Below are 24,406 nucleotides of genomic sequence, written 5' to 3'. Positions count from 1 at the left end.
CGGAAAATCTCAAGAACTTTGAAAGTTTCTAGAAGTGCATGAGGACCGCCACAGGAACGGAAGACCCAGAGTTACCTCTGCTGCAGAGGATAAGTTCATTAGAGTTACCAGCCTCAGAAATTACAGCCCAAATAAATGCTTCACAGAGTTTAAGTAACAGACACATCTCAACATCAACTGTTCAAAGGAGACTACGTGAATCAGGCCTTCATGGTCAAATTTCTGTAAAGAAACAACTACTAAAGGACACCAATAATAAGAAGAGACTTGCTTGGGACAAGAAACACGAGCAATGGACATTAGACCGGTGGAAATCTGTCCTTTGGTCTGATAAGACCAAATTTGAGATTTTTGGTTCCAACCGCCGTGTTTTTGTGAGACGCAGAGTAGGTGAACGGATGATCTCCGCATGTGTGGTTCCCACCATGAAGCACGGAGGAGGTGTGATGGTGTGGGGGTGCTTTGCTGGTGACACTGTCTGTGATTTATTTAGAATTCAAGGCACACTTAACCAGCATGGCTACCACAGCATTCTGCAGCAATACGCCATTCCATTTGGTTTGCACTTAGTGGGACTATCATTTGTTTTTCAAAAGGAAAATGACCCAACACATCTCCAGGCTGCGTAAGGCCTATTTGACCAAGAAGGAGAGTGATGGAGTGCTGCATCAGATGACCTGGCCTCCGCAATCACCCGATCTCAACCCAATTGAGATGGTTTGGAATGAGTTAGACCGCAGAGTGTAGGAAAAGCAGCCAAGAAGTGCTCAGCATATGTGGGAACTCCTTCAAGACTGTTGGAAAAGCATTCCATGTGAAGCTGTTTGAGAGAATGCAGTGAGTGTGCAAAGCTGTCATCAAGGCAAAGGGTGGCTACTTTGAAGAATCTAAAATCTATTTTGATTTGTTTAACACTTTTTTGGTTACTACATGATTCCATATGTGTTATTTCATAGTTTTGATGTCTTCACTGTTATTCTACAATAAAGAAAAAAACCTTGAATGAGTAGGTGTCCAAACCTTTGACTGGTACTGTATATTATAAACTGGGTTTACAAAACATTAAAAACACCTGCTCTTTCAAATCAAATCAAATTGTATTGGTCACATACACATGGTTAGCAGATGTTATGTTTCTAGTTCCAACAGTGCAGCAGTATCTAACAGGTCATTTCTAACAATTCCACAACAAAACCTAATATCTAACAATTCCACAACAAAACCTAATATCTAACAAATTCCACAACAAAACCTAATACACACAATCGAGTAAATGAATGGGATGAGAATATATAAGTATAAAATATATGGATGAGCAGTGACAGAGCGGCTAAAATGGAATAGATAGTCTCAATCTTAATGATGAGTTTGGAGGGTACTATGGTGTTGAATGCTGAGCTGTAGTCAATGAACAGCATTCTTACATAGGTATTCCTCTTGTCCAGATGGGATAGGGCAGTGTGCAGTGTGATGGCGATTGCATCGTCTGTGGACCTCTTTCCATGACGTAGACTGACCAGGTGAATCCAGGTGAACGCTACGATCCCTTATTGATGTCACTTGTTAAATCCACCAATCATTGTAGATGAAGGGGAGGAGACAGGTTAAAGGACGGGCTCATTGTAATGGCTAGAATGGTATTAATGGAACGGTATCAAACATTATATATATGGAAACCACGTTTGACTCTGTTCCATTGATTCCATTCGAGCCATTACAATGAGCCGGTCTTCCTATCGCTCCTCCTCTGGTGGGCACCTACGTCCAGGACTTCCTTCCCAGCGGTGTCTGTGTCCTCCAATGAGCTTTCAGCGACACATACTATAGTAGGGATCAGACCCTGAGAAAGGGGTATTTTATTATAGTTATCCGACCTGTTCAGACCTGTTCCTCATGGATGTTAATTTATTTTGGTATATTACATATCCTAGGAAGACTGTGACTGCCATAGACAGGGAGACACTCCCTATGAGGGAGAACACATCACAAGATAACAGTATTCTGAATACCAACTTCCTCTGATATGGCAGATTGTTATGTAATGCACTGTTTCCCAATTCCAGTCCTTACGCACCCCCAACAGTACTCATTTTTATTGTAACCCTGGACAAATACACCTGATTCAACATGTCAGCAGGCCCTAAATTAGTTGAACGAGGTATGTTTGTTCCGGGCAACAACAAAAATGTGTTCTGTTGAGGGTACTGGAGGACTGGAGTTGGGAAACACTGCTATAATACATATAGCTAGGTTTCCAGGCTTGTTGTTGTTCACAGCAGGTAGATATTTGTTACTAAATAGATGGTAAACTGTGATTCTATGCCATAGTGAGCGATTGTTGCAATACTAGTGGTAGTGAAATTAGTTGTCTTTGCTGCTTTTGAAAAATTATAATTCTCCTATTGTGTTTTTGTGACAGGTCTTTGAAATGGATAGAGAATAGTGACAATCCTCATCTTGTACACGGTTGTTGTGAGTTACATATGGAGTGCTTCAAGGCTCTCTCATATCCAACTCATAAGATCCGATCCAACAAGTATTCATGAGTATGCATAATGCTTCAACCTGACGATGTTACCTGTCAAGGTGATTCACTGATACCGTATATCCTATAGAAACATCTACCAGCAAGCCATCTCTCCTCTTCCACTGGTGAAAGGTGAAGCGGCTACAATGGGCAGCAGGACTACTGCCAAGAACTACATAAAACCTGAGCAAAATATGACATTTTATTCTATTTTATTCCAAAAACAACAACCTCTGCATTTAAAATAAGAACCAATTGTTTATAACAATGTAACTTATCATTGACAATACAGTGTATTATGTATTATCAATCCATTTGATGTCCAAAATCAAAAGGTACGGGCCCTCACTCCTCAAACAGGACATCCTGGACAATGCTTTCATCACAGGAAAAATGACAGTTTCCAGACAGACAGTATGGTATACAGTAGGTAATACTGTTCTCACATTGTGAAATATGCATATATTATATATAACCAGAGAACGTCAGGCAAAAAGTGAAAACGCATGTTGTTGACATCTTTCAGTGGCCAAAAGATATGGGAGTGAGATTTTCCACTGCAAACACAAAGGACGCATATAGGCAAAGAATGATGTGGTCCAATGACAGGGGGACAAGACATCCTTAGAGATGTCCAAAACTGTTGTCAGAGTACTCAAAAAAGAGCAAGCATTCAACAAATGTATTGAAAATAGCAACGCTTTAATAAAGAGGAGTTTTGCAGACTAATGTCTAGCTAGCTAGGTGACGCATGTCATTCACATTCATGTTGTTTCACAAACGTGTGGTCTCATGACTGATTTGATAGAGCTTCCGAATTGCATTTCGAATGCAACACAGACGTCTTACGGCTATCTGGTGGGACACACATTTATGAATGCCAATGAATGCTTCTGTAAAGAGGTAAGTAAAATATTGGTTTTGCAAACACACGGTAAGTGCAATTTCACACATGATCATGCTTTTTACCGGGCAACAAGTCAATAAAAAGACAACACTAATCATGCATAAAGACTTGTCTCTGAAATCAAATTCCTTCAAATTGGATATCAGCAATGTGACCTTGAGAAAAGCTGCGCTTGATGACTTTGGTGCAAAATGTTCCTGTACGGACTGAGAGGACAGTGTCCACTGCCACAATGAAGACACTCTTGGTAGACAAGTTGTGATACTGTTGAACCCAACCCCCATCCCTCATCAAGATGTAGACAAACATTACAGACGTACACCCCATGACATCTCCAAACACAATAACCCCACCACAGACACAGCTAGAACAACCCATGTCTCTCCATGGGCCATCACTTACAGAGAACACGTCAAAAACACATGAGGTTATATACAGAGGACAGCAGAACGGTCAGAATTGGTCTATGGGAGTGCACAAACTTGCATGAAACCATTTAACTGACACAGAGGACATTGAGACTGAACTACAACGTTTCAAATAACATCTACACAATGTGGGCTGGTCACAGATCAGAATGCAGTAGTCCGACAGGCCAATGATCAGCAGAATGAGAGGCTCTATAGCAATCTAACAGACGACGGACATGTATTGAGACACGTTACGACACTTGACTACTCGTTGCTAAATACACGCTACCGGATTGCCTGGATGACTTCAGTGACCTCATTGACCTCGGAAGACCCAGAAGCTGGGAGGCCTCGTGGAGGATCACTACCCTGTTTATCTCACGGGGAAGGCATGGACATAGAGAAACACAATCAATAGAAAACAAAGCTTTCCCCAGCCCCTTCGACTGTACATCCCAGCAATGGTTTTAGTTTTGTGCAGTAGAACGCTCACCCCTCCAGGGTTTGTGCTATATATGCTGTCTGTCACCATTAGTCCCTTTGGGAGTTTGACAGACATGACCCTTGATCACATTTACAGATCCCTGTACTTCCTCCTCACTTGTCCCCTGCCTTCTGCTAAAGTTCCGGACAGCTAGGCTCTCTCTGGGGCTGGAGTTAGCAACAGTATGTCAGATAGTTGCTGATTTACTAGAGCGAGTGTCAGTTTCACTGTCTCAGGACGCCGTCTCAGAAAGAGCTCCTCAACAACATTCCCCAGTGGTTGGTAAGGAGCTACACTACAATAACTGCCACTCAGAAACACAACGACAGACGCAACAACTCAGTAGGCCTCAACCTGGAGCAGTACAGTTAGCTGGAGAAGAAAAACAAAGAACGCACTCTCCCAACGTTTACTCACAGACAGGGCAAGACTGGTAGGACCATTACAAGAACAGCACATCTATCTATAAAACGCAACCAGTTTCAAAGAGCAGAATCTGTTGTAGCAGCTCAAGAAACATGGATCATATAAAACAACCTCAAGCAGAGCGAACAATGGACGGGACAGCAGAGGCAGAATGTGTTATGACGTTACATATGAAATTATGAGGGGCCTTCTTCATTGCTTTCATAGGAGTAATACTTTCAGTTTGTGGATGTATGTAGACATGGAATGCTCCATTTCGAACTAGCACAGTGGCCAGTCAATGCCATGCAGACCACAGCTTTCACAGGAACCTATGAAAACAATACACAATAGCCTTTGTACATTTAGATGTCTGAGTGCTACCTAACCCTCAGACAGATACACAGTACAAACACACAACATGTGTCTCCAAGCCATTTATCCAAGGTCTTACTACAACTGGCTGTGGAATTTGCAGTTACAACAAAATGGAATGAATACTGATGGTGGTGTACATTGATTTAAATACACCAAAAAAAAAGGACACACTTATCCATGTCACAATGATGGCAACAAGAATTCTGACATGAACCTTGGAGAGAAAAGACGTAGCGGTACTGTAGTGGTTTGTATGAGATGCTAAGCGGACAATGTGCATGTAGACATTGATTAAAGTGTGTCCAAACTCTTAGAGAAAGAGAGAGACACTGGTGGATGGGGGCTGGTAGTTGTCTGGAATTCACTACAAAGGGCCAAGCTCCAAACTGGAATACCGCAGTCATCATACCATGGGTTCAGCAGACAGAACATGACCCATTCAAATGATCAAATCAAATACACAATGAATGTGAGCTGTGACTTTTCAAAAGACTTGGATGGGACTATCAGTCATGATACACAATGTAACAGAGATTCTATTCCACAGAGGCCACTGAAAGAGCACGGACACCAACACGTCTCCAGTCTGTCTCCACACCGATCTTCTGCTCCTCTATCTTGCATTGTATTTGGTTCTGGATTGGTTTGTTTTGTCTCTCTGCTTTGCTGTCATGGTAAAATACTCCTGGTCCTACATGAAGTGCATCTGCATAGGAAAATAAGCCTGTTACGGTTTAATAACAGATCATTCAGTGTAACAAACAAAACAGTACAGTAATACTACAAAAAGTAATATAGTAACAAGGTCTTACATTATTCCAGAACCTACTAACAAACCAACAGTAATTGGCATTGACAAATGAAGTATTAAACAGTAACTGATAAATTATAAAGGAGCAGAGACAGGATTAGAAGTATGATTATGACTAGCCTACTTAGGCCTCTTAACTGATGTCTCGAATCATGACTCACATGCCAGAAGTGGTTAGGGAGAGGACCATGAGGAGAGAGGACCGTGAGGAGAGGAGAGAGGACAGTGAGGAGTGGAGAGAGGACAGTGAGGAGAGAGGACCGTGAGGAGAGGAGAGAGGACAGTGAGGAGAGAGGACCGTGAGGAGAGAGGGCCGTGAGGAGAGAGGACCGTGAGGAGAGAGGAGAGAGGACAGTGAGGAGTGGAGAGAGGACAGTGAGGAGTGGAGAGAGGACAGTGATGAGTGGAGAGAGGACAGTGAGGAGTGGAGAGAGGACAGTGAGGAGTGGAGAGAGGACAGTGAGGAGTGGAGAGAGGACAGTGAGGAGTGGAGAGAGGACAGTGAGGAGTGGAGAGAGGACAGTGAGGAGTGGAGGGAGGACAGTGAGGAGTGGAGAGAGGACAGTGAGGAGTGGAGAGAGGACAGTGAGGAGTGGAGAGGAGTGGAGAGAGGACGATGAGGAGTGGAGAGAGGACAGTGAGGAGTGAGAGGAAGGTTGGGAGTGGACAGTGAAGAGAGGACGGTGAGGAAAATACAGTAAAGAGAGGACAGTGAGGAGAGGACAGTGGGAAGTGGACAGTAAAGAGAGGACAGTGAAGAGAGGACAGTGGGGATTACCTGGGCTCCTGGCATGGGGGCGAATGGATTGGTGTGTCGCAGGACAGGCTGGTTGTACATCATAGACTGTGGTGCCATCATAGGGACTCCACCCATCTGCCCCATCTGATGAGGAGGCATCTATGACGGAGGGAGGGAGACGAAATGTCACCTGAGGATCAGTGGTCTTGGTGTGCAGATCCCCCCTCATTGTTAGGCCTGGGTACTGTACCATGGTGCAGATCATTCCTTATTGTTAGGCCTGGGTACTGTACCATGGTGCAGATCCCCCCTCATTGTTAGGCCTGGGTACTGTACCATGGTGCAGATCCCCCCTCATTGTTAGGCCTGGGTACTGTACCATGGTGCAGATCCCCCCTCATTGTTAGGCCTGGGTACTGTACCATGATGCAGATCCCCCCTCATTGTTAGGCCTGGGTACTGTACCATGGTGCAGATCCCCCCTCATTGTTAGGCCTGGGTACTGTACCATGGTGCAGATCATTCCTTATTGTTAGGCCTGGTTACTGTACCATGGTGCAGATCATTCCTTATTGTTAGGCCTGGGTACTGTACCATGGTGCAGATCATTCCTTATTGTTAGGCCTGGGTACTGTACCATGGTGCAGATCATTCCTTATTGTTAGGCCTGGGTACTGTACCATGGTGCAGATCATTCCTTATTGTTAGGCCTGGGTACTGTACCGTGGTGCAGATCATTCCTTATTGTTAGGCCTGGGTACTGTACCGTGGTGCAGATCATTCCTTATTGTTAGGCCTGGGTACTGTACCGTGGTGCAGATCATTCCTCATTGTTAGGCCTGGGTACTGTACCATGGTGCAGATCATTCCTTATTGTTAGGTCTGGGTACTGTACCATGGTGCAGATCATTCCTTATTGTTAGGCCTGGGTACTGTACCGTGGTGCAGATCATTCCTTATTGTTAGGCCTGGGTACTGTACCGTGGTGCAGATCATTCCTCATTGTTAGGCCTGGGTACTGTACCGTGGTGCAGATCATTCCTCATTGTTAGGCCTGGGTACTGTACCGTGGTGCAGATCATTCCTTATTGTTAGGCCTGGGTACTGTACCGTGGTGCAGATCATTCCTTATTGTTAGGCCTGGGTACTGTACCGTGGTGCAGATCATTCCTCATTGTTAGGCCTGGGTACTGTACCGTGGTGCAGATCATTCCTCATTGTTAGGCCTGGGTACTGTACCGTGGTGCAGATCATTCCTCATTGTTAGGCCTGGGTACTGTACCGTGGTGCAGATCATTCCTTATTGTTAGGCCTGGGTACTGTACCGTGGTGCAGATCATTCCTTATTGTTAGGCCTGGGTACTGTACCGTGGTGCAGATCATTCCTTATTGTTAGGCCTGGGTACTGTACCGTGGTGCAGATCATTCCTTATTGTTAGGCCTGGGTACTGTACCGTGGTGCAGATCATTCCTTATTGTTAGGCCTGGGTACTGTACCGTGGTGCAGATCATTCCTTATTGTTAGGCCTGGGTACTGTACCGTGGTGCAGATCATTCCTTATTGTTAGGCCTGGGTACTGTACCGTGGTGCAGATCATTCCTTATTGTTAGGCCTGGGTACTGTACCGTGGTGCAGATCATTCCTCATTGTTAGGCCTGGGTACTGTACCGTGGTGCAGATCATTCGTCATTGTTAGGCCTGGGTACTGTACCGTGGTGCAGATCATTCCTTATTGTTAGGCCTGGGTACTGTACCATGGTGCAGATCATTCCTTATTGTTAGGCCTGGGTACTGTACCATGGTGCAGATCATTCCTTATTGTTAGGCCTGGGTACTGTACCATGGTGCAGATCATTCCTTATTGTTAGGCCTGGGTACTGTACCATGGTGCAGATCATTCCTTATTGTTAGGCCTGGGTACTGTACCATGGTGCAGATCATTCCTTATTGTTAGGCCTGGGTACTGTACCATGGTGCAGATCATTCCTTATTGTTTGGCCTGGGTACTGTACCATGGTGCAGATCATTCCTTACCATTCCATAAACAGGCAGTTGCTGTGTCGTCATGGGAAAAGCGACTGGCGCTGGAGCCTATGGAGAGAAAGGGTGAAATGGAACAATGCAAGACTAGAAGAACAGACTGAGGAATGCACTACAGGTAACTAGAGGTAACTACAGGTAACTACAGGTAACTACAGGTACTCCCTCTACAGATAGTCATCTACTTACATAGCCAGTATAGATCATTCCATTCTGCAGCATGAGGGTAAGGAGAGGAGCAATAGCAGGACATATGGATGGTGTGGTGGATAATTGAGTGGAAAATGTAAAGAGAAGATGGATGAAAAAATGAAATGAAAATAGGAAAGAGATAATTAGAGTGCAAACTTATTCAAATATGCAGAGGGAAAATGAGAATCGCCCGAGAAGAGCTGCAATAACCACTTCCATTTTGAAAGATGGGATTTGCAGCAGAATCCCAGTGTATAATGTGTGCTGTTAGATTCCATAAGGAAAGAGTAGATCTAATATATCTAATGTCAAAGCCACCTTTTGCATTGCTGGCTTGTCCTTAACATTATATTTGGTGAGAGTAAGCAGGAGACTCTTGCAACGCCAGGAACCCGAGTTCGATTCCCGCTGGGGCCACCCATACGGAAATGTATGCACATACATTATGACTACTGTCTCTTTGTATAAAAGCGTCTGCTAAATGGCATATATTACATACTGTCTCTCACCAGCTGTGGTATGGGCATAGCTTGAGGAGCCATGAGTGTGTGGTGGCTCCAGTTGGGGGTGGTGCATGTGGTTTTGGCCTGCCAGTGAGTCCCCCCTGTGGGCCTCTTCTCTACCAGGTGGGTCCACTGGAGCTCTGGCCTGAGGGGGGGGGGGGGTTATGTATCAGATCAGGATTCAGACATTCTTGAGGATGAATAACTAAATAGGGATCCAATATTATACTGTATTATACTGGATCCAATACTATACTGTATTATACTGGATCTAATATTATACTGTAGATACTTTGCTCATCGCTCCTTTTCTAAGAGTATTGACACTCACTTTTTGGCTGGTGTTTCTCCGAACTGCAAGTCTGGAAAATGAGCGATTAAGACGTGTTACATGCTCAGATGTTATTACAGACTATTTAATTCCTACTGAAAAAGAAAAGAAATGTGAAGCAACAAGTAAAAGAGAGAGAGACTCACTACCAACGAGGCTGGCTAAAGAGGAGTCCAGGTGACTGGGTATCATCTTGCCCCCAGAGTGCAGCGGTATCCCAGGGCTGTGGGAGTGGATGTGTGTGGGCTGAGCTGGCTTCAGAAGATCCCCTGGGAGCCCCAAACCTGAGGACAGGGACATACAGGGGGATAGAGTTTGTTCTCACAAGGAAAGAGTCCAAGAGGGAATGTTTATTTCCCTTTTGTTTATTATCTATTTAACTTGCTTTGGCAATGTAAACATGTTTCCAATAAAGCCATTTGAATTGAATTAAGTCAGGTCCCACAGAGACAGAGAGTCAGGCTACAGAGAGACAGGCTACAGAGAGACAGAAAGTCAGGCTACAGAGAGAGAGAGAGAGAGAGAGAAAGAGAGTCAGGCTACAGACAGAGAGAGAGAGAGAGAGGCAGGCTACAGGGAGAGAGAGAGTCAAGCTACAGGGAGAGAGAGAGAGGCAGGCTACAGGGAGAGAGAGAGTCAAGCTACAGGGAGAGAGAGAGAGTCAGGCTACAGGGAGAGAGAGAGTCAGGCTACAGAGAGACAGAGAGAGAGAGAGAGAGACAGGCTACAGGGAGAGAGAGATAGAGGCAGGCTACAGGGAGAGAGAGAGTCAAGCTACAGGGAGAGAGAGAGAGGCAGGCTACAGGGAGAGAGAGAGTCAAGCTACAGGGAGAGAGAGAGAGTCAGGCTACAGGGAGAGAGAGAGTCAGGCTACAGAGAGACAGAGAGAGAGAGAGAGAGACAGGCTACAGGGAGAGAGAGATAGAGGCAGGCTACAGGGAGAGAGAGAGAGAGAGAGAGAGAGAGAGAGAGAGAGAGAGAGAGAGAGAGAAAGAGAGTCAGGCTACAGACAGAGAGAGAGAGAGAGGCAGGCTACAGGGAGAGAGAGAGTCAAGCTACAGGGAGAGAGAGAGAGAGGCAGGCTACAGGGAGAGAGAGAGTCAAGCTACAGGGAGAGAGAGAGAGTCAGGCTACAGGGAGAGAGAGTCAAGCTACAGGGAGAGAGAGAGAGTCAGGCTACAGGGAGAGAGAGAGAGTCAGGCTACAGGGGGAGAGAGAGAGAGAGTCAAGCTACAGGGAGAGAGAGAGAGTCAGGCTACAGGGAGAGAGAGAGAGTCAGGCTACAGGGAGAGAGAGTCAGGCTACAGGGGGAGAGAGTCAAGCTACAGGGAGAGAGAAAGTCAGGCTACGGATAGAGAGAGAGAGAGAGAGAGAGAGAGAGAGAGAGGGGGGGAGAGGCAGGCTACAGGGGAGAGAGAGAGAGAGAGAGAGAGAGAGAGTCAGGCTACAGAGAGAGAGAGTCAAGCTACGGATAGAGAGAGAGAGAGAGAGAGAGAGGGAGAGGCAGGCTACAGGGAGAGAGAGAGAGAGGCAGGCTACAGGGAGAGAGAGAGAGAGGCAGGCTACAGGGGGAGAGAGAGAGAGAGAGAGAAAGAGAGAGAGAGAAAGAGAGAGAGAGAGAGAGAGTCAGGCTACAGGGAGAGAGAGAGAAAGAGAGAGTCAGGCTGCAGGCTACAGGTTAATAGCCCTAGCCTCAAGCATATTTTAAGGCTATTTCAGTCCTGTCATATTGTAAGGCTGTTTCAGTCCTGTCATATTCTAAGGCTATTTCAGTCCTGTCATATTGTAAGGCTGTTTCAGTCCTGTCATATTGTAAGGCTATTTCAGTCCTGTCATATTGTAAGGCTATTTCAGTCCTGTCATATTGTAAGGCTATTTCAGTCCAGTCATATTGTAAGGCTATTTCAGTCCAGTCATATTGTAAGGCTATTTCAGTCCTGTCATATTGTAAGGCTATTTCAGTCCTGTCATATTGTAAGGCTGTTTCAGTCCTGTCATATTCTAAGGCTATTTCAGTCCTGTCATATTGTAAGGCTATTTCAGTCCTGTCATATTGTAAGGCTATTTCAGTCCAGTCATATTGTAAGGCTATTTCAGTCCTGTCATATTGTAAGGCTATTTCAGTCCTGTCATATTGTAAGGCTATTTCAGTCCTGTCATATTGTAAGGCTATTTCAGTCCTGTCATATTGTAAGGCTATTTCAGTCCTGTCATATTGTAAGGCTGTTTCAGTCCTGTCATATTCTAAGGCTATTTCAGTCCTGTCATATTGTAAGGCTATTTCAGTCCAGTCATATTGTAAGGCTATTTCAGTCCTGTCAGCTGTCCAGTAGAAAGCTACAAGCCATGTTGACTCAGCGATCAGAGAGAGAGAGGGACCCAGCAGGGATAGTTATCATAGAGAGAGAGGGACCCAGCAGGGATAGTTATCATAGAGAGAGAGGGACCCAGCAGGGATAGTTATCATAGAGAGAGAGGGACCCAGCAGGGATAGTTATCATAGAGAGAGAGGGACCCAGCAGGGATAGTTATCATAGAGAGAGAGGGACCCAGCAGGGATAGTTATCATAGAGAGAGAGGGACCCAGCAGGGATAGTTATCATAGAGAGAGAGGGACCCAGCAGGGATAGTGATCATAGAGAGAGAGGGACTCAGCAGGGATAGTTATCATAGAGAGAGAGGGACCCAGCAGGGATAGTTATCATAGAGAGAGAGGGACCCAGCAGGGATAGTTATCATAGAGAGAGAGGGACCCAGCAGGGATAGTTATCATAGAGAGAGAGGGACCCAGCAGGGATAGTTATCATAGAGAGAGAGGGACCCAGCAGGGATAGTTATCATAGAGAGAGAGGGACCCAGCAGGGATAGTTATCATAGAGAGAGAGGGACCCAGCAGGGATAGTTATCATAGAGAGAGAGGGACCCAGCAGGGATAGTTATCATAGAGAGAGAGGGACTCAGCAGGGATAGTTATCATAGAGAGAGAGGGACCCAGCAGGGATAGTTATCATAGAGAGAGAGGGACCCAGCAGGGATAGTTATCATAGAGAGGAGGAAACTGCATTAGGGACACAACTGGACATTTCACTTCTTCTAACAAGGGTTGGGCTCAGTTCCACTTCAACTCAAATTAACATCAATTCAGGAGTATACAATTCACAACCTGTTAAAATGTGCTTGACTTGGTTAGCTTGAAATAATTTGTGGAAGACTTCAGGAGTATACAGTGTGTGTTTGTACTGTATGGATGTGTAGTCTGTGAGCCTCACCTCCCCAGGCGTTGCTGTTAGACGGTACAGTGTGTGTTTGTACTGTATGGATGTGTAGTCTGTGAGCCTCACCTCCCCAGGCGTTGCTGTTAGACGGTACAGTGTGTGTTTGTACTGTATGGATGTGTAGTCTGTGAGCCTCACCTCCCCAGGCGTTGCTGTTAGACGGTACAGTGTGTGTTTGTACTGTATGGATGTGTAGTCTGTGAGCCTCACCTCCCCAGGCGTTGCTGTTAGACGGTACAGTGTGTGTTTGTACTGTATGGATGTGTAGTCTGTGAGCCTCACCTCCCCAGGCGTTGCTGTTAGACGGTACAGTGTGTGTTTGTACTGTATGGATGTGTAGTCTGTGAGCCTCACCTCCCCAGGCGTTGCTGTTAGACGGTACAGTGTGTGTTTGTACTGTATGGATGTGTAGTCTGTGAGCCTCACCTCCCCAGGCGTTGCTGTTAGACGGTACAGTGTGTGTTTGTACTGTATGGATGTGTAGTCTGTGAGCCTCACCTCCCAGGCGTTGCTGTTAGACGGTACAGTGTGTGTTTGTACTGTATGGATGTGTAGTCTGTGAGCCTCACCTCCCCAGGCGTTGCTGTTAGACGGTACAGTGTGTGTTTGTACTGTATGGATGTGTAGTCTGTGAGCCTCACCTCCCCAGGCGTTGCTGTTAGACGGTACAGTGTGTGTTTGTACTGTATGGATGTGTAGTCTGTGAGCCTCACCTCCCCAGGCGTTGCTGTTAGACGGTACAGTGTGTGTTTGTACTGTATGGATGTGTAGTCTGTGAGCCTCACCTCCCCAGGCGTTGCTGTTAGACGGTACAGTGTGTGTTTGTACTGTATGGATGTGTAGTCTGTGAGCCTCACCTCCCCAGGCGTTGCTGTTAGACGGTACAGTGTGTGTTTGTACTGTATGGATGTGTAGTCTGTGAGCCTCACCTCCCCAGGCGTTGCTGTTAGACGGTACAGTGTGTGTTTGTACTGTATGGATGTGTAGTCTGTGAGCCTCACCTCCCCAGGCGTTGCTGTTAGACGGTACAGTGTGTGTTTGTACTGTATGGATGTGTAGTCTGTGAGCCTCACCTCCCCAGGCGTTGCTGTTAGACGGTACAGTGTGTGTTTGTACTGTATGGATGTGTAGTCTGTGAGCCTCACCTCCCCAGGCGTTGCTGTTAGACGGTACAGTGTGTGTTTGTACTGTATGGATGTGTAGTCTGTGAGCCTCACCTCCCCAGGCGTTGCTGTTAGACGGTACAGTGTGTGTTTGTACTGTATGGATGTGTAGTCTGTGAGCCTCACCTCCCCAGGCGTTGCTGTTAGACGGTACAGTGTGTGTTGTCTGGATGGTTGGGTTGTAGGCGGGCTGGACGTTGAATAGGTCGCTGGTGAGGTTTGGCACGCTGGGGAGACAGAGGAGAGATTCAGACAGCAGAGATAAAAAAGAGAGCAGAGCAGACCCCTTTGGGGGGGGTTCCTATTCACTAATAACCCAACTTATATACTATAAAGTGATTTAGCTGGCTCCCATCTTTAATAAGATACATAGTGTAGTTATACAGAGCAAACAAACTGAATGAAACATACCCATATGTCTTAAACACGACAATTATCAGACAGCGGGTCTGCTTACTTATTTGTACCGGATAGAACAGATGAGTTGGAGAAGAGTTCTGTGGCCCCACTGTTGCTGTTGGCACTGCCCACTGACTGGGCACTGGGAGAGCTGGTGGGCATGGCTCCCTCATGCTGCGGGACAGACACACAGGAGGGAATCCACATGAGACAAAAGAAAGTACAACAGGGCTGGGTTGTACATGTGTTTCCTAATTAGCCTATATAGGGGTACATTATGTGAAAGAACAATGTATAACAAGTGTTTATAATATGTAAATGATAAGCGTTATAATTTATTCTCACTTATATAAGTATTCATACAGTAATGCATTTACAATGTAATGGGCTATTGAAGAAAGTTGTTCTACAGTGGTAGCAGTCTGACCTGGAGGCTGTTCGGGTCCTCCTTCTGTTCCATGAGGCTGAGGGAGATTCCAGTACTGGACAGTGACGATACAGCACTGGTTAAGGTGCTGGCTCTAAAGAGACCACACAGCGCTTGTCAGGGAACACCACGCACACTAACTGTCACACATAGCACTCTGGGACTAACCACAGGGATCAGAAAAACACTAATAATGTGCCTGACTGTGTGCCGTAATTGTATTGTAAAAGACAGGTACTCTACAGCATACCACAACAGTAGTGTGACATTTTTATTGTCAAGACATGACATACTAACTAATGGTGGAGCAGTGACTGATAAATATGTTGACGTGCCTGCTTCAGTGACTGATAAATATGTTGACGTGCCTGCTTCAGTGACTGATAAATATGTTGACCTGCCAGCTTCAGTGACTGATAAATATGTTGACATGCCAGCTTCAGTGACTGATAAATATGGTGACATGCCAGCTTCAGTGACTGATAAATATGGTGACATGCCAGCTTCAGTGACTGATATGTTGACATGCCTGCTTCAGTGACTGATAAATATGTTGACATGCCAGCTTCAGTGACTGATAAATATGTTGACATGCCAGCTTCAGTGTAAATGCCTCCTTCAGACTCAAAGTGTTACCTGGTGTCTGTGGAGAGCTCCTTGGTTCTCCTCCCCTCCAGAGAGGCCAGATGCTGCTCCAGAGCTTCCAGGAGGCTGCTAGGGGCCTGATGGAGAAAGGGGGGAGGGTGAAGCAACAATACTTTACCAAGGGAGAACAGCATTGTGTAGAGAAATTGGGAAAACACACACACCCAAAAGCGTGCTGTCACACACACACACACTCACAGGCGCGGTGCGCACAAATTTTTGCACGCACAAGCACACAGACACACACGCGCACACACAGAGCCAAATAACACATTGTTCAGCATAGTCTCCATATTTGCAGCTATTTTTACATATCAATACATCTGGTATAATTAGGTTTGGCTTCACGCCACACATGCACAGATCAGTCATCTCTCTCATGCAATCAAGTAGACAGGCCTGGGAGGTCATTACAGTGTCTGGTCCTGAGGGGTTCAGAATACAGAAAAGAGCTTAGCCCATGCATCTATGCCCCCACACACACAAATCACAGTCCATTAACGGCCAGTTAACCAATGGATTCCGTTTTATATGCTAAGTTGAGTATCACTATTCATTCATGAATATTAATGTAATAAATTGTATTTTACAGGTTAGAGGAGACATAATATTAGTGGATGCTACAATTCTGTCATTAACTTAGTGTCCAATTCAAAAAGGGTTTGGGAGCCAAACGAGTTAACTGACAGAAAAGCCAAATATCTGATGAAAATTAGGTAAACACATTTGGCAAATGAATAGCATATTTTATAAAGATCTAAAAAAAGATGGTTTAATAAACCAAGGATGAGCAAATTAATTTTGCACATGTCATACCCATGTTTCAACCAGAGGCTTGCTTTTCATTACAGAACACAATCTTAACACATGCAGAAACTTGTATAATTATTTGGGGGAAACGTGAATAATTAGAATTCTGGATATCCTTCTTCAGATGCTAGAATATTCTAAAGGTCTAAAGTAAAGAAAAAACATCTACAGCTCAGTAAAGACATGGGTTACTATGTAGTTGAACAGGGATACATAAGGTCTTCATAAGCACTGCAAACATGACATAACAGTTGACAGAACCATTTGTTCATAAATGTTTTTCCCAATGTGGAGGGAAACACCATGAGTGTCATTGAAGAAAGCTTCAACAAGTGTTTGTAGCGTCACATCAGATGTTATGCACTGCTTAGGATGGCATTATGGACACTTTTCAAGAAATATTTGCAGAAACCAATTTGGTAGAAACCATTCGCTGCTCTCCCCACAGCTATTTTGATGGGATATCTTTTCAGGTAAAATATGTACAATAGTGTTCATTTTGAGGCAGTACAAAGTTAAACTGTATGAGAAATCATGAAGGGATGTCAAACTTTGATGTACAAAAGGCTTATATGGGCAAACACCATAGGCCCATATCTGCTAGGACAGAGGCTGAATTTGCCTGACTTTTCAGTGTCATTTCAAAATCAAACTAAATGTATTTTGTGATTCTGTGATTCAACTAGAAAAAAATACTAAAATCAAGGTAAAGCAACAACAACAAAAAAATCACCAGCACTTGACCCCCCCACTTCTAGATCCAACTCTACTGTTAGCTACGTTAATGAGGAAAAATGTCCTTTCTATGCCTGTGATATGTGGTTGTCCCAACTAGCTATCTTAAGATGAATGCACTAACTGTAAGTCGCTCTGGATAAGAGCGTCTGCTATATCACTAAAACGTATGTTTTGCACAATCTCCAAAATTAGGAAGGGTCACATATTTGGAACCCATTTTGAAAGTAGCCCCCTCTGTACCCCAGAGCTCAGAGAGAGGGGGGTTCATCAGAATGAGAGGAAGGGCTTGTGGAAGTCTGTAGGGTGAGTAGGGAATGAGAGCGTTTACAATGGAGCCACATGGGAGATATTGAGATGAAATGTACCACTGACCTGTGTGAGATCGGGGATGTCACCCTGATCAATTCCAACTTGCTGTGTCACAAAAAAGGAGGGGGGGGGGGGGGCAAAAACCAAACATAATTTAAAAAAAATAAAAATAAACAAACAGACAAATGAACAAACAACCACGGAATAAAGAGGGGGTAGGTGTGTGGAGGAGGGAAAAAGAAGAATCAAACCAAAGGATCCATTACTCCATGCACTGACTACAAACAAAACAATAAAAAGACAACAGGGGAATTGGCATGCCCACACGGACATACAGTACACACACACACACAGGATCTGAAGACTGGTTTGAAATGAATGTTTACACATTGAAATGCCATTGACAGGTGGGCCGGGTACATTGGGCTGTAATACTCATGTGACTGCAAGGTGAGAAACATCCAAAAGAAACACACAACTAATGTTGACTTTGAACGAAAAAAGGCAGGGGAACAAATGACAAACACATTGTTAGACGACTAAATGAATGGGCCCTTAAAGTCAACGTTAGCCCGTTTTTGGATAGAACCCCACCCCCATCACCCCAAACCTTCCTCCAAATAGTAACCAAATCAGTAAAGACAGCAAGAACGCCTTTTAATAAAAGAATGCAGGAGAAACTATAAAACTACAGAGAGACACTAATTATCTTCGCAATACGGCCTTCTGAATTACAAGTAGTACTTTACTTGGATAACAGCAGACATTCATCATTGCAAAAGAGAGAAAGGGAAGGAAAGAGTAAGAAAAAAACCTCTTGCTTAGACATGCAACGCAGGCATCAGAACAGGCAGCACATGGAGGGGCCTTCACTGTGAGATTTTTATGCCCACTAATAGGCTAACCTCTGCATTCATGACCTCAGCATGAGCCTCCACCACACGGCAACAGAGGGACAGAGAGAAAGAGACGGAGAGGAGCAGAGGTCTAGGAGAAGAGCCCTACCTTCCTGCTGGATCTATCTGAAACCTTCCTTTCCTCAACACAAGCGAAACAGGGAAACATTACCTCTGCAACTTTGAGAAACTCTGACAGCTTGGTCATTCTGTTGAGAAACGTCTTATAGATCTCCAGGGCGTCTTTGCATTGGTTCTTCTTCATGTCAAAATATTTCTCTTTAGGATAAAAAAAGAGGATATGTTAACTAAGCAAAGAACAAAACAAAAAGGGACAAAGGATTTTAGCTAGTTCTTTTCTAGATACATTTACAAACATCCTAGTAACACCATAGTGACATCCTAGTAACACCCTAGTGACACCCTAGTGACACCCTAGTGACACCATAGTGGCACCATAGTGACACCCTAGTAACACCCTAGTAACACCCTAGTGACATCCTAGTAACACCCTAGTGACACCCTAGTAACACCATAGTGACACCCTAGTAACACCCTAGTAACACAATAGTAACACCATAATGACATCCTAGTAACACCATAGTGACACCATAGTAACACCCTAGTAACACCCTAGTGACATCCTAGTGACATCCTAGTGACACCCTAGTGACACCATAGTGACACCCTAGTAACACCCTAGTGACATCCTAGTGACACCCTAGTGACACCCTAGTGACATCCTAGTGACACCCTAGTGACATCCTAGTAACACCCTAGAGACACCCTAGAGACACCCTAGTGACACCCTAGTGACACCCTAGTGACATCCTAGTGACACCATAGTGACACCATAGTGACACCATAGTGACACCATAGTAACACCATAGTGACACCATAGTGACATCCTAGTGACATCCTAGTGACACCATAGTGACATCCTAGTGACACCATAGTGACACCATAGTGACATCCTAGTAACACCATAGTGACACCCTAGTGACACCCTAGTGACACCCTAGTGACACCATAGTAACACCATAGTAACACCATAGTGACATCCTAGTGACATCCTAGTGACACCATAGTGACACCCTAGTGACACCATAGTGACACCATAGTAACATCCTAGTAACATCCTAGTAACACCATAGTGACATCCTAGTGACACCATAGTAACATCCTAGTAACACCATAGTGACATCCTAGTAACACCATAGTGACACCATAGTAACACCCTAGTAACACCATAGTAACACCATAGTGACATCCTAGTAACACCATAGTGACACCCTAGTAACACCATAGTAACACCATAGTGACACCATAGTAACACCATAGTGACATCCTAGTAACACCATAGTAACACCATAGTAGCACCCTAGTAGCACCCTAGTAGCACCCTAGTAGCACCCTAGTAGCACCCTAGTAACACCCTAGTAACACCATAGTAACACCATAGTAACACCATAGTGACATCCTAGTAACACCCTAGTAACACCCTAGTAACACCCTAGTAACACCATAGTGACATCCTAGTTATCTTCTAACTAACAGATAGTGTACTTACCCAGCATGTTGATAACTCCTTCATTGTAGGCAGCAAAGAGGCGGATGGAGTCTTTAAAGAGCAGCAAGAAGGCGCTGTTGATGACGCCATTGGTCAGTTCATTAGAGTTAGCCTGGGAAGAGAACAGATGCGACATTGAGATTTCATACTGACAGCTAGCTCACTGTCATCATGTAGCCCATATTAAGGACCGCTCAACACCACAACCATGCAGCCTACCTGAAAGTCCAGCAGAGCATCCAGCTGATTCTGAATGATAGGTAGAGTCTTGATCAGCTTGTCAACGGTCATGGTGCGCATCATACCATCAACCCTGTCAGCAAGAGACACGCAGCGCCACTTTAACAGGACAAGTGGTGACTGACTAACATGTCCATACAGCATGAATCAAACAACTCCCTGTCAATCATGTTGATACGTAATATAATCCACACATTATCCAAAGAGGCTGCTGAAATAAATGACTTGTTTAGCTGGATTACCTTCAATCTAATTAAAGGCTTGTCCCCAATTATTGCCACTGTTTCTCCCTCTTGAGGTGGGCCTGGCCACTGAGGTAAACTATGTATCCCAGGGTGACAATGTGGAGGTTTTCCACACTAGCCACTACAGGACATCTTACCCCCTCTTCATCTTGGTGAAGTCCACAGCCACCAGTCTGTAGGACAGGGCCTTTTCATTCAGATACCTGCTGTAGCGTCTGATGAACGTTGACATATCAGAACCTGGCAGAGAGGGAGCACTTACATTCATATTTAGAGTGCTGGCCTGGCAGCTTACAGAGCCACACCTCTGCAGCGCATTCAGAGTGACAGTTTGAATTGTTGTACTGCACACTGTTGTTCATGCATTGCACGATTCTAATGTTTTTTATGCATGTACAGTATGTCTCTGGTGCGAAATGGCTTGCGTTGAAACATTCCCTACAGTACCTTGTAATGCCCCCTTATCCAAGAAGTTGCTCAGGTTAAAAAGTGTGTTTCTAGACGCCAGGTACTGGATTAATCGCTGGTGATAAAATACAGAGAGAGTGGGATCAAAACCAGTAAGAATAAAGATTCAATCAAATGTTTGAATTCCAGAGTACAGTGCATAATAGTGCATAATATATTAATACATTATATGCCATTTAGCAGACACTTTTAACCAAAGCGACTTACAGTCATGCGTGCATACATTTCACAGACGGGTGGTCCCGGGAATTGAACCTACCATCCTGGCGTTGCAAGTGTCATGCTCTTCCAGTAACAATTGAGCTACAGTGAAGCCAGTCATTGCCGTACATCATTGGGCTCCCGAGTGGCGCAGCGGTCTAAGGCACTGCATCTCAGTACTTGAGGCGTCACTACAGACAACCTGGTTTGAATCCCGCTGTATCACAACCGGAGTCCCATAGGGCGGCGCACAATTGGCCCAGCGTCGTCTGGGTTTGGCCGGTGTAGGCCATCATTGTAAATAAGAATTTGTTCTTAACTGATTTGTCTAATTAAATAAAGGTTAAATAAAAAAATATAAAATAAAAATCGGACAAGTGGGGACATTTTGCCGGTCCCCACAAGGAAAAATCGGACAAGTGGGGACATTTTGCCGGTCCCCACAAGGAAAAATGCTATTTTAGGCTTAGAGGTTACGGTTAGGAGTTTTTATTTTATTTAGTTAGGGTTAGGTCTAGTTTTAGGCTTAGTGTTAAGGTTAGGCTTATGGTTAGGTTAAAACTGTGTGTGTGTTTGCTACGCACCTCGTTGCCGTACATCATGAGGTGGTGCGTGGTGATGAGGGATTTGAACACCACCACCCAGCTGTTGTTGGCCGTCCTCTCGAACAACGTGTCAGCCAGGTGGGGGACACTCACGTTCAGCTCGTTGGTGCAGTGGATCAGGTCTGCCAAAAAACACGGCATGTGGACAATTAAACATTGGACAGTGGTTTCTGTGCTTTACATATAGTCTACTTTACAGGTTGATCAACTCAGGTGAACATTCCTAGCAGTTGGATCTCTGGTCAGCACCTCCCACCCTTGAAAAAGATCTTGTTACTAGCGAATTAACTATCACTTATTATGCCTTAATTACAGTGACTAACCAGCGATTAACATTTCAAACTGGAAATCTGATTGTAAAGCAGACGGTGATCAAAAGAACTCAAATATAATTATGTATTCCTTCCAGACATTTGACTGTAGGAGGGATTTCCCTCCCAGGAGTTTAAGCTTATGCTAAACCATACAAGAGAATATAAAAGTACATTTCCTACATTCTTACCCACAGGATTTTTCCACTTTCCTCAAAGACTGAAATTTGAACTATGTGAGGCATCAGGATAATCCATAGCATTACAGACTCTTTAAATAACTACATTTGCAGTAGGCTACCACATTTTTAAGTCTTCGATTCCACTCAGAAATTACATTTTTTATTATTTTAGCGTATGTAATTGCACACAAAATGACTCTAACATGACTCAAATTTGCACAATTGATTACTTCCAATAAAGATTGGGTAAATAGAGAATTCTACAATGAAAAATTCCTTCCCAGAACATAACCAGAGCGGCAACACAAGATTTGTTCCATTGAACCAATAACCCTCTGGGTCTGTGTTGTTACAGGACAGGCCTGACTGAGCTTCATTGATTGACTGGACACAGTCATTATTGGGGCAGAAAGCCACCTAACCTAATCATCAGCAGTTAAATGTGGAGAAATGACTTGATATCAATACACACTCCAGTTCCCCACCACACAGATAAACATAGAAATGTTGAGATCAAGGTTGTCTATGATACTGTTGTCATTGCACTAATATGAATGGCCCATGGACACCAGCTCACCACAGACTAAAGTAGCTGAGAAACCTCAAAGGCTACATACAGCACAGTATACTGTGCCTTTAAGGCAGCAATAATATCTGAATAATACCATTGTTAATAAGTTATTAGTCTTAAATTAGACTTATTTTAGTCTAAAACTCAGTAGGAAATAGAGGAAATAATAGGTAGATGAACTCAAATTATGCCTCTAAAGCTAAACTGCCAGAAAATGTTAGCCTACATAGCCTGTCCTATTAAAAGGGGAAATGATTGCATTATTATTTCATACAATGATGAATAAGGTAATAGGCTATTTATGATCACAATGTGTGCATTTGCATGTATGACACTGAGTAATAACCTATTTGTCTCATTATGTTTAGGCTACAGTACGATAGCCTACTGTAGGATGATGACACTGTAATGATTGACTACATGAGCTGTTGAAGGCTATGATGCGCAATTATTCATAGCTTATTACCATAGAATGTCGAAAACCTTGCTATTAAAAATACACCAATGGCCAATCAAACATGATGAACATACAGGTCTTCTTGAATATTCAATGTTACCAATGCTTTTTGTTGCGAAATATGTAGCAACGGCGGGACACTGGTGGTCTACTTAACCTACAGTCAAGGTGTTTCTTCTTGGGTCCGCTGACTTCATGCGTCGTGGCCTTGCAGACGGCTTTGCTTATAGCGGATCCTGTCATGCTGTGCTGAGCCGCAGCGATCCGATCCGTGATAGACTGTCCAGACATGTTCCAAGAGCAAGTAATCGGGGAATTAGAAATCAAAATGTCTTTAGTGGTGATTGGGAGCGTGCCCTCTAAACAGATTGCCCGTCTGAAAACAAAAAACGTACACTGACTTGAATCCGATGGCAGAATTCATACGGCAGCCAAATAAAATAGACGGCTACATTCAGTAAACCATATATTTTATTGGCAATCCAATGGTCCAGACATACAAATTCAAACACCTTATCCAAAACGGACCACACCGAAATCAGCCGATAACGATTCGTTCGGATGGTCGTGAATGTATCCCCGTAAAAGCTTTCTAGGGGTGATGCCAGTTAGTGAACAGCCAGTACAGTATACTACATGAACAGCAGCAATCATTGATTAGGCAGCCTACCAATGCTCGGTTGGTGATCACTCAACCTTCACGCTGGTTAGATGATTGCTGCTAGACTGATTTTGAAGACGTAAAAAATAGCATGATTAGTTTATTTTCTCTCGAGCTTCCCGGTGTTCGTGTCGAGGTCTTGTAGCAGTGACACCGAGTTTTTCCATATCCTTTTATTGCCGTGCTCTATATGGTTTAATCTGAAGGCATTTACAAATGGTTCTTACATCTTACAAATGTTTTTTTGTTAGGTGGCTGATTATTCATTTTTTCAGTTAAACTTCATGTGTAAAATGGCAGTATCGCCTATGAATCAGGTGACTTAGAAAGGGGTTGATTGGCCAACACAGAAAGGGTCCGGGGAGGGCATCTTAAAGTGGAACACTGCAATTTAATTTTAGGAAGCTGGTTCAGGATTTCAAGTGGATGAAATCTGTCTAAAACTCAAACCGATTAGGCCTGCAGTAGGCATTCTGTCCAATCAGATTCAGACACATCTGAAGAC

General features: G+C 44.3%; 1 protein-coding gene across 5 annotated transcripts; it reads right to left on the bottom strand.

The window, feature by feature from the left end:
• Positions 1-2,720: 2,720 nt before the first annotated feature.
• LOC115204475 (phosphatidylinositol-binding clathrin assembly protein-like) lies at positions 2,721-24,218 on the bottom strand. Of its 5 annotated transcripts, none has more exons than XM_029770081.1 (19): positions 23,402-24,218; positions 21,699-21,841; positions 20,893-20,968; positions 20,583-20,685; positions 20,180-20,273; positions 19,961-20,072; positions 18,563-18,669; positions 17,558-17,599; positions 15,629-15,714; positions 14,993-15,086; positions 14,624-14,739; positions 14,293-14,393; positions 9,875-10,012; positions 9,729-9,759; positions 9,404-9,542; positions 8,892-8,915; positions 8,697-8,753; positions 6,701-6,820; positions 2,721-5,835 (listed from the first exon to the last, which is right to left on the bottom strand). In XM_029770081.1, the coding sequence occupies exons 1-19, from the start codon at positions 23,529-23,531 to the stop codon at positions 5,803-5,805; spliced, it is 1,746 nt and encodes a 581-aa protein (XP_029625941.1). In that variant the 5' UTR covers positions 23,532-24,218; the 3' UTR covers positions 2,721-5,802. The 5 variants fall into 5 exon arrangements, with proteins under 5 accessions (XP_029625941.1, XP_029625944.1, XP_029625942.1 ...); XM_029770084.1 differs by having other exon boundaries at positions 2,721-5,817; positions 23,402-23,531; XM_029770082.1 differs by having other exon boundaries at positions 9,878-10,012; positions 23,402-23,531.
• Between the last annotated feature and the right edge of the window lie 188 nt (positions 24,219-24,406).

The sequence above is a fragment of the Salmo trutta genome, chromosome 12 (assembly GCF_901001165.1).
Source record: "Salmo trutta chromosome 12, fSalTru1.1, whole genome shotgun sequence".
In the NCBI taxonomy this organism is placed as follows: domain Eukaryota; kingdom Metazoa; phylum Chordata; class Actinopteri; order Salmoniformes; family Salmonidae; genus Salmo; species Salmo trutta.
Note: the sequence above shows the minus strand (reverse complement) of the source record. Positions and strands in the feature narration are given on the sequence as shown.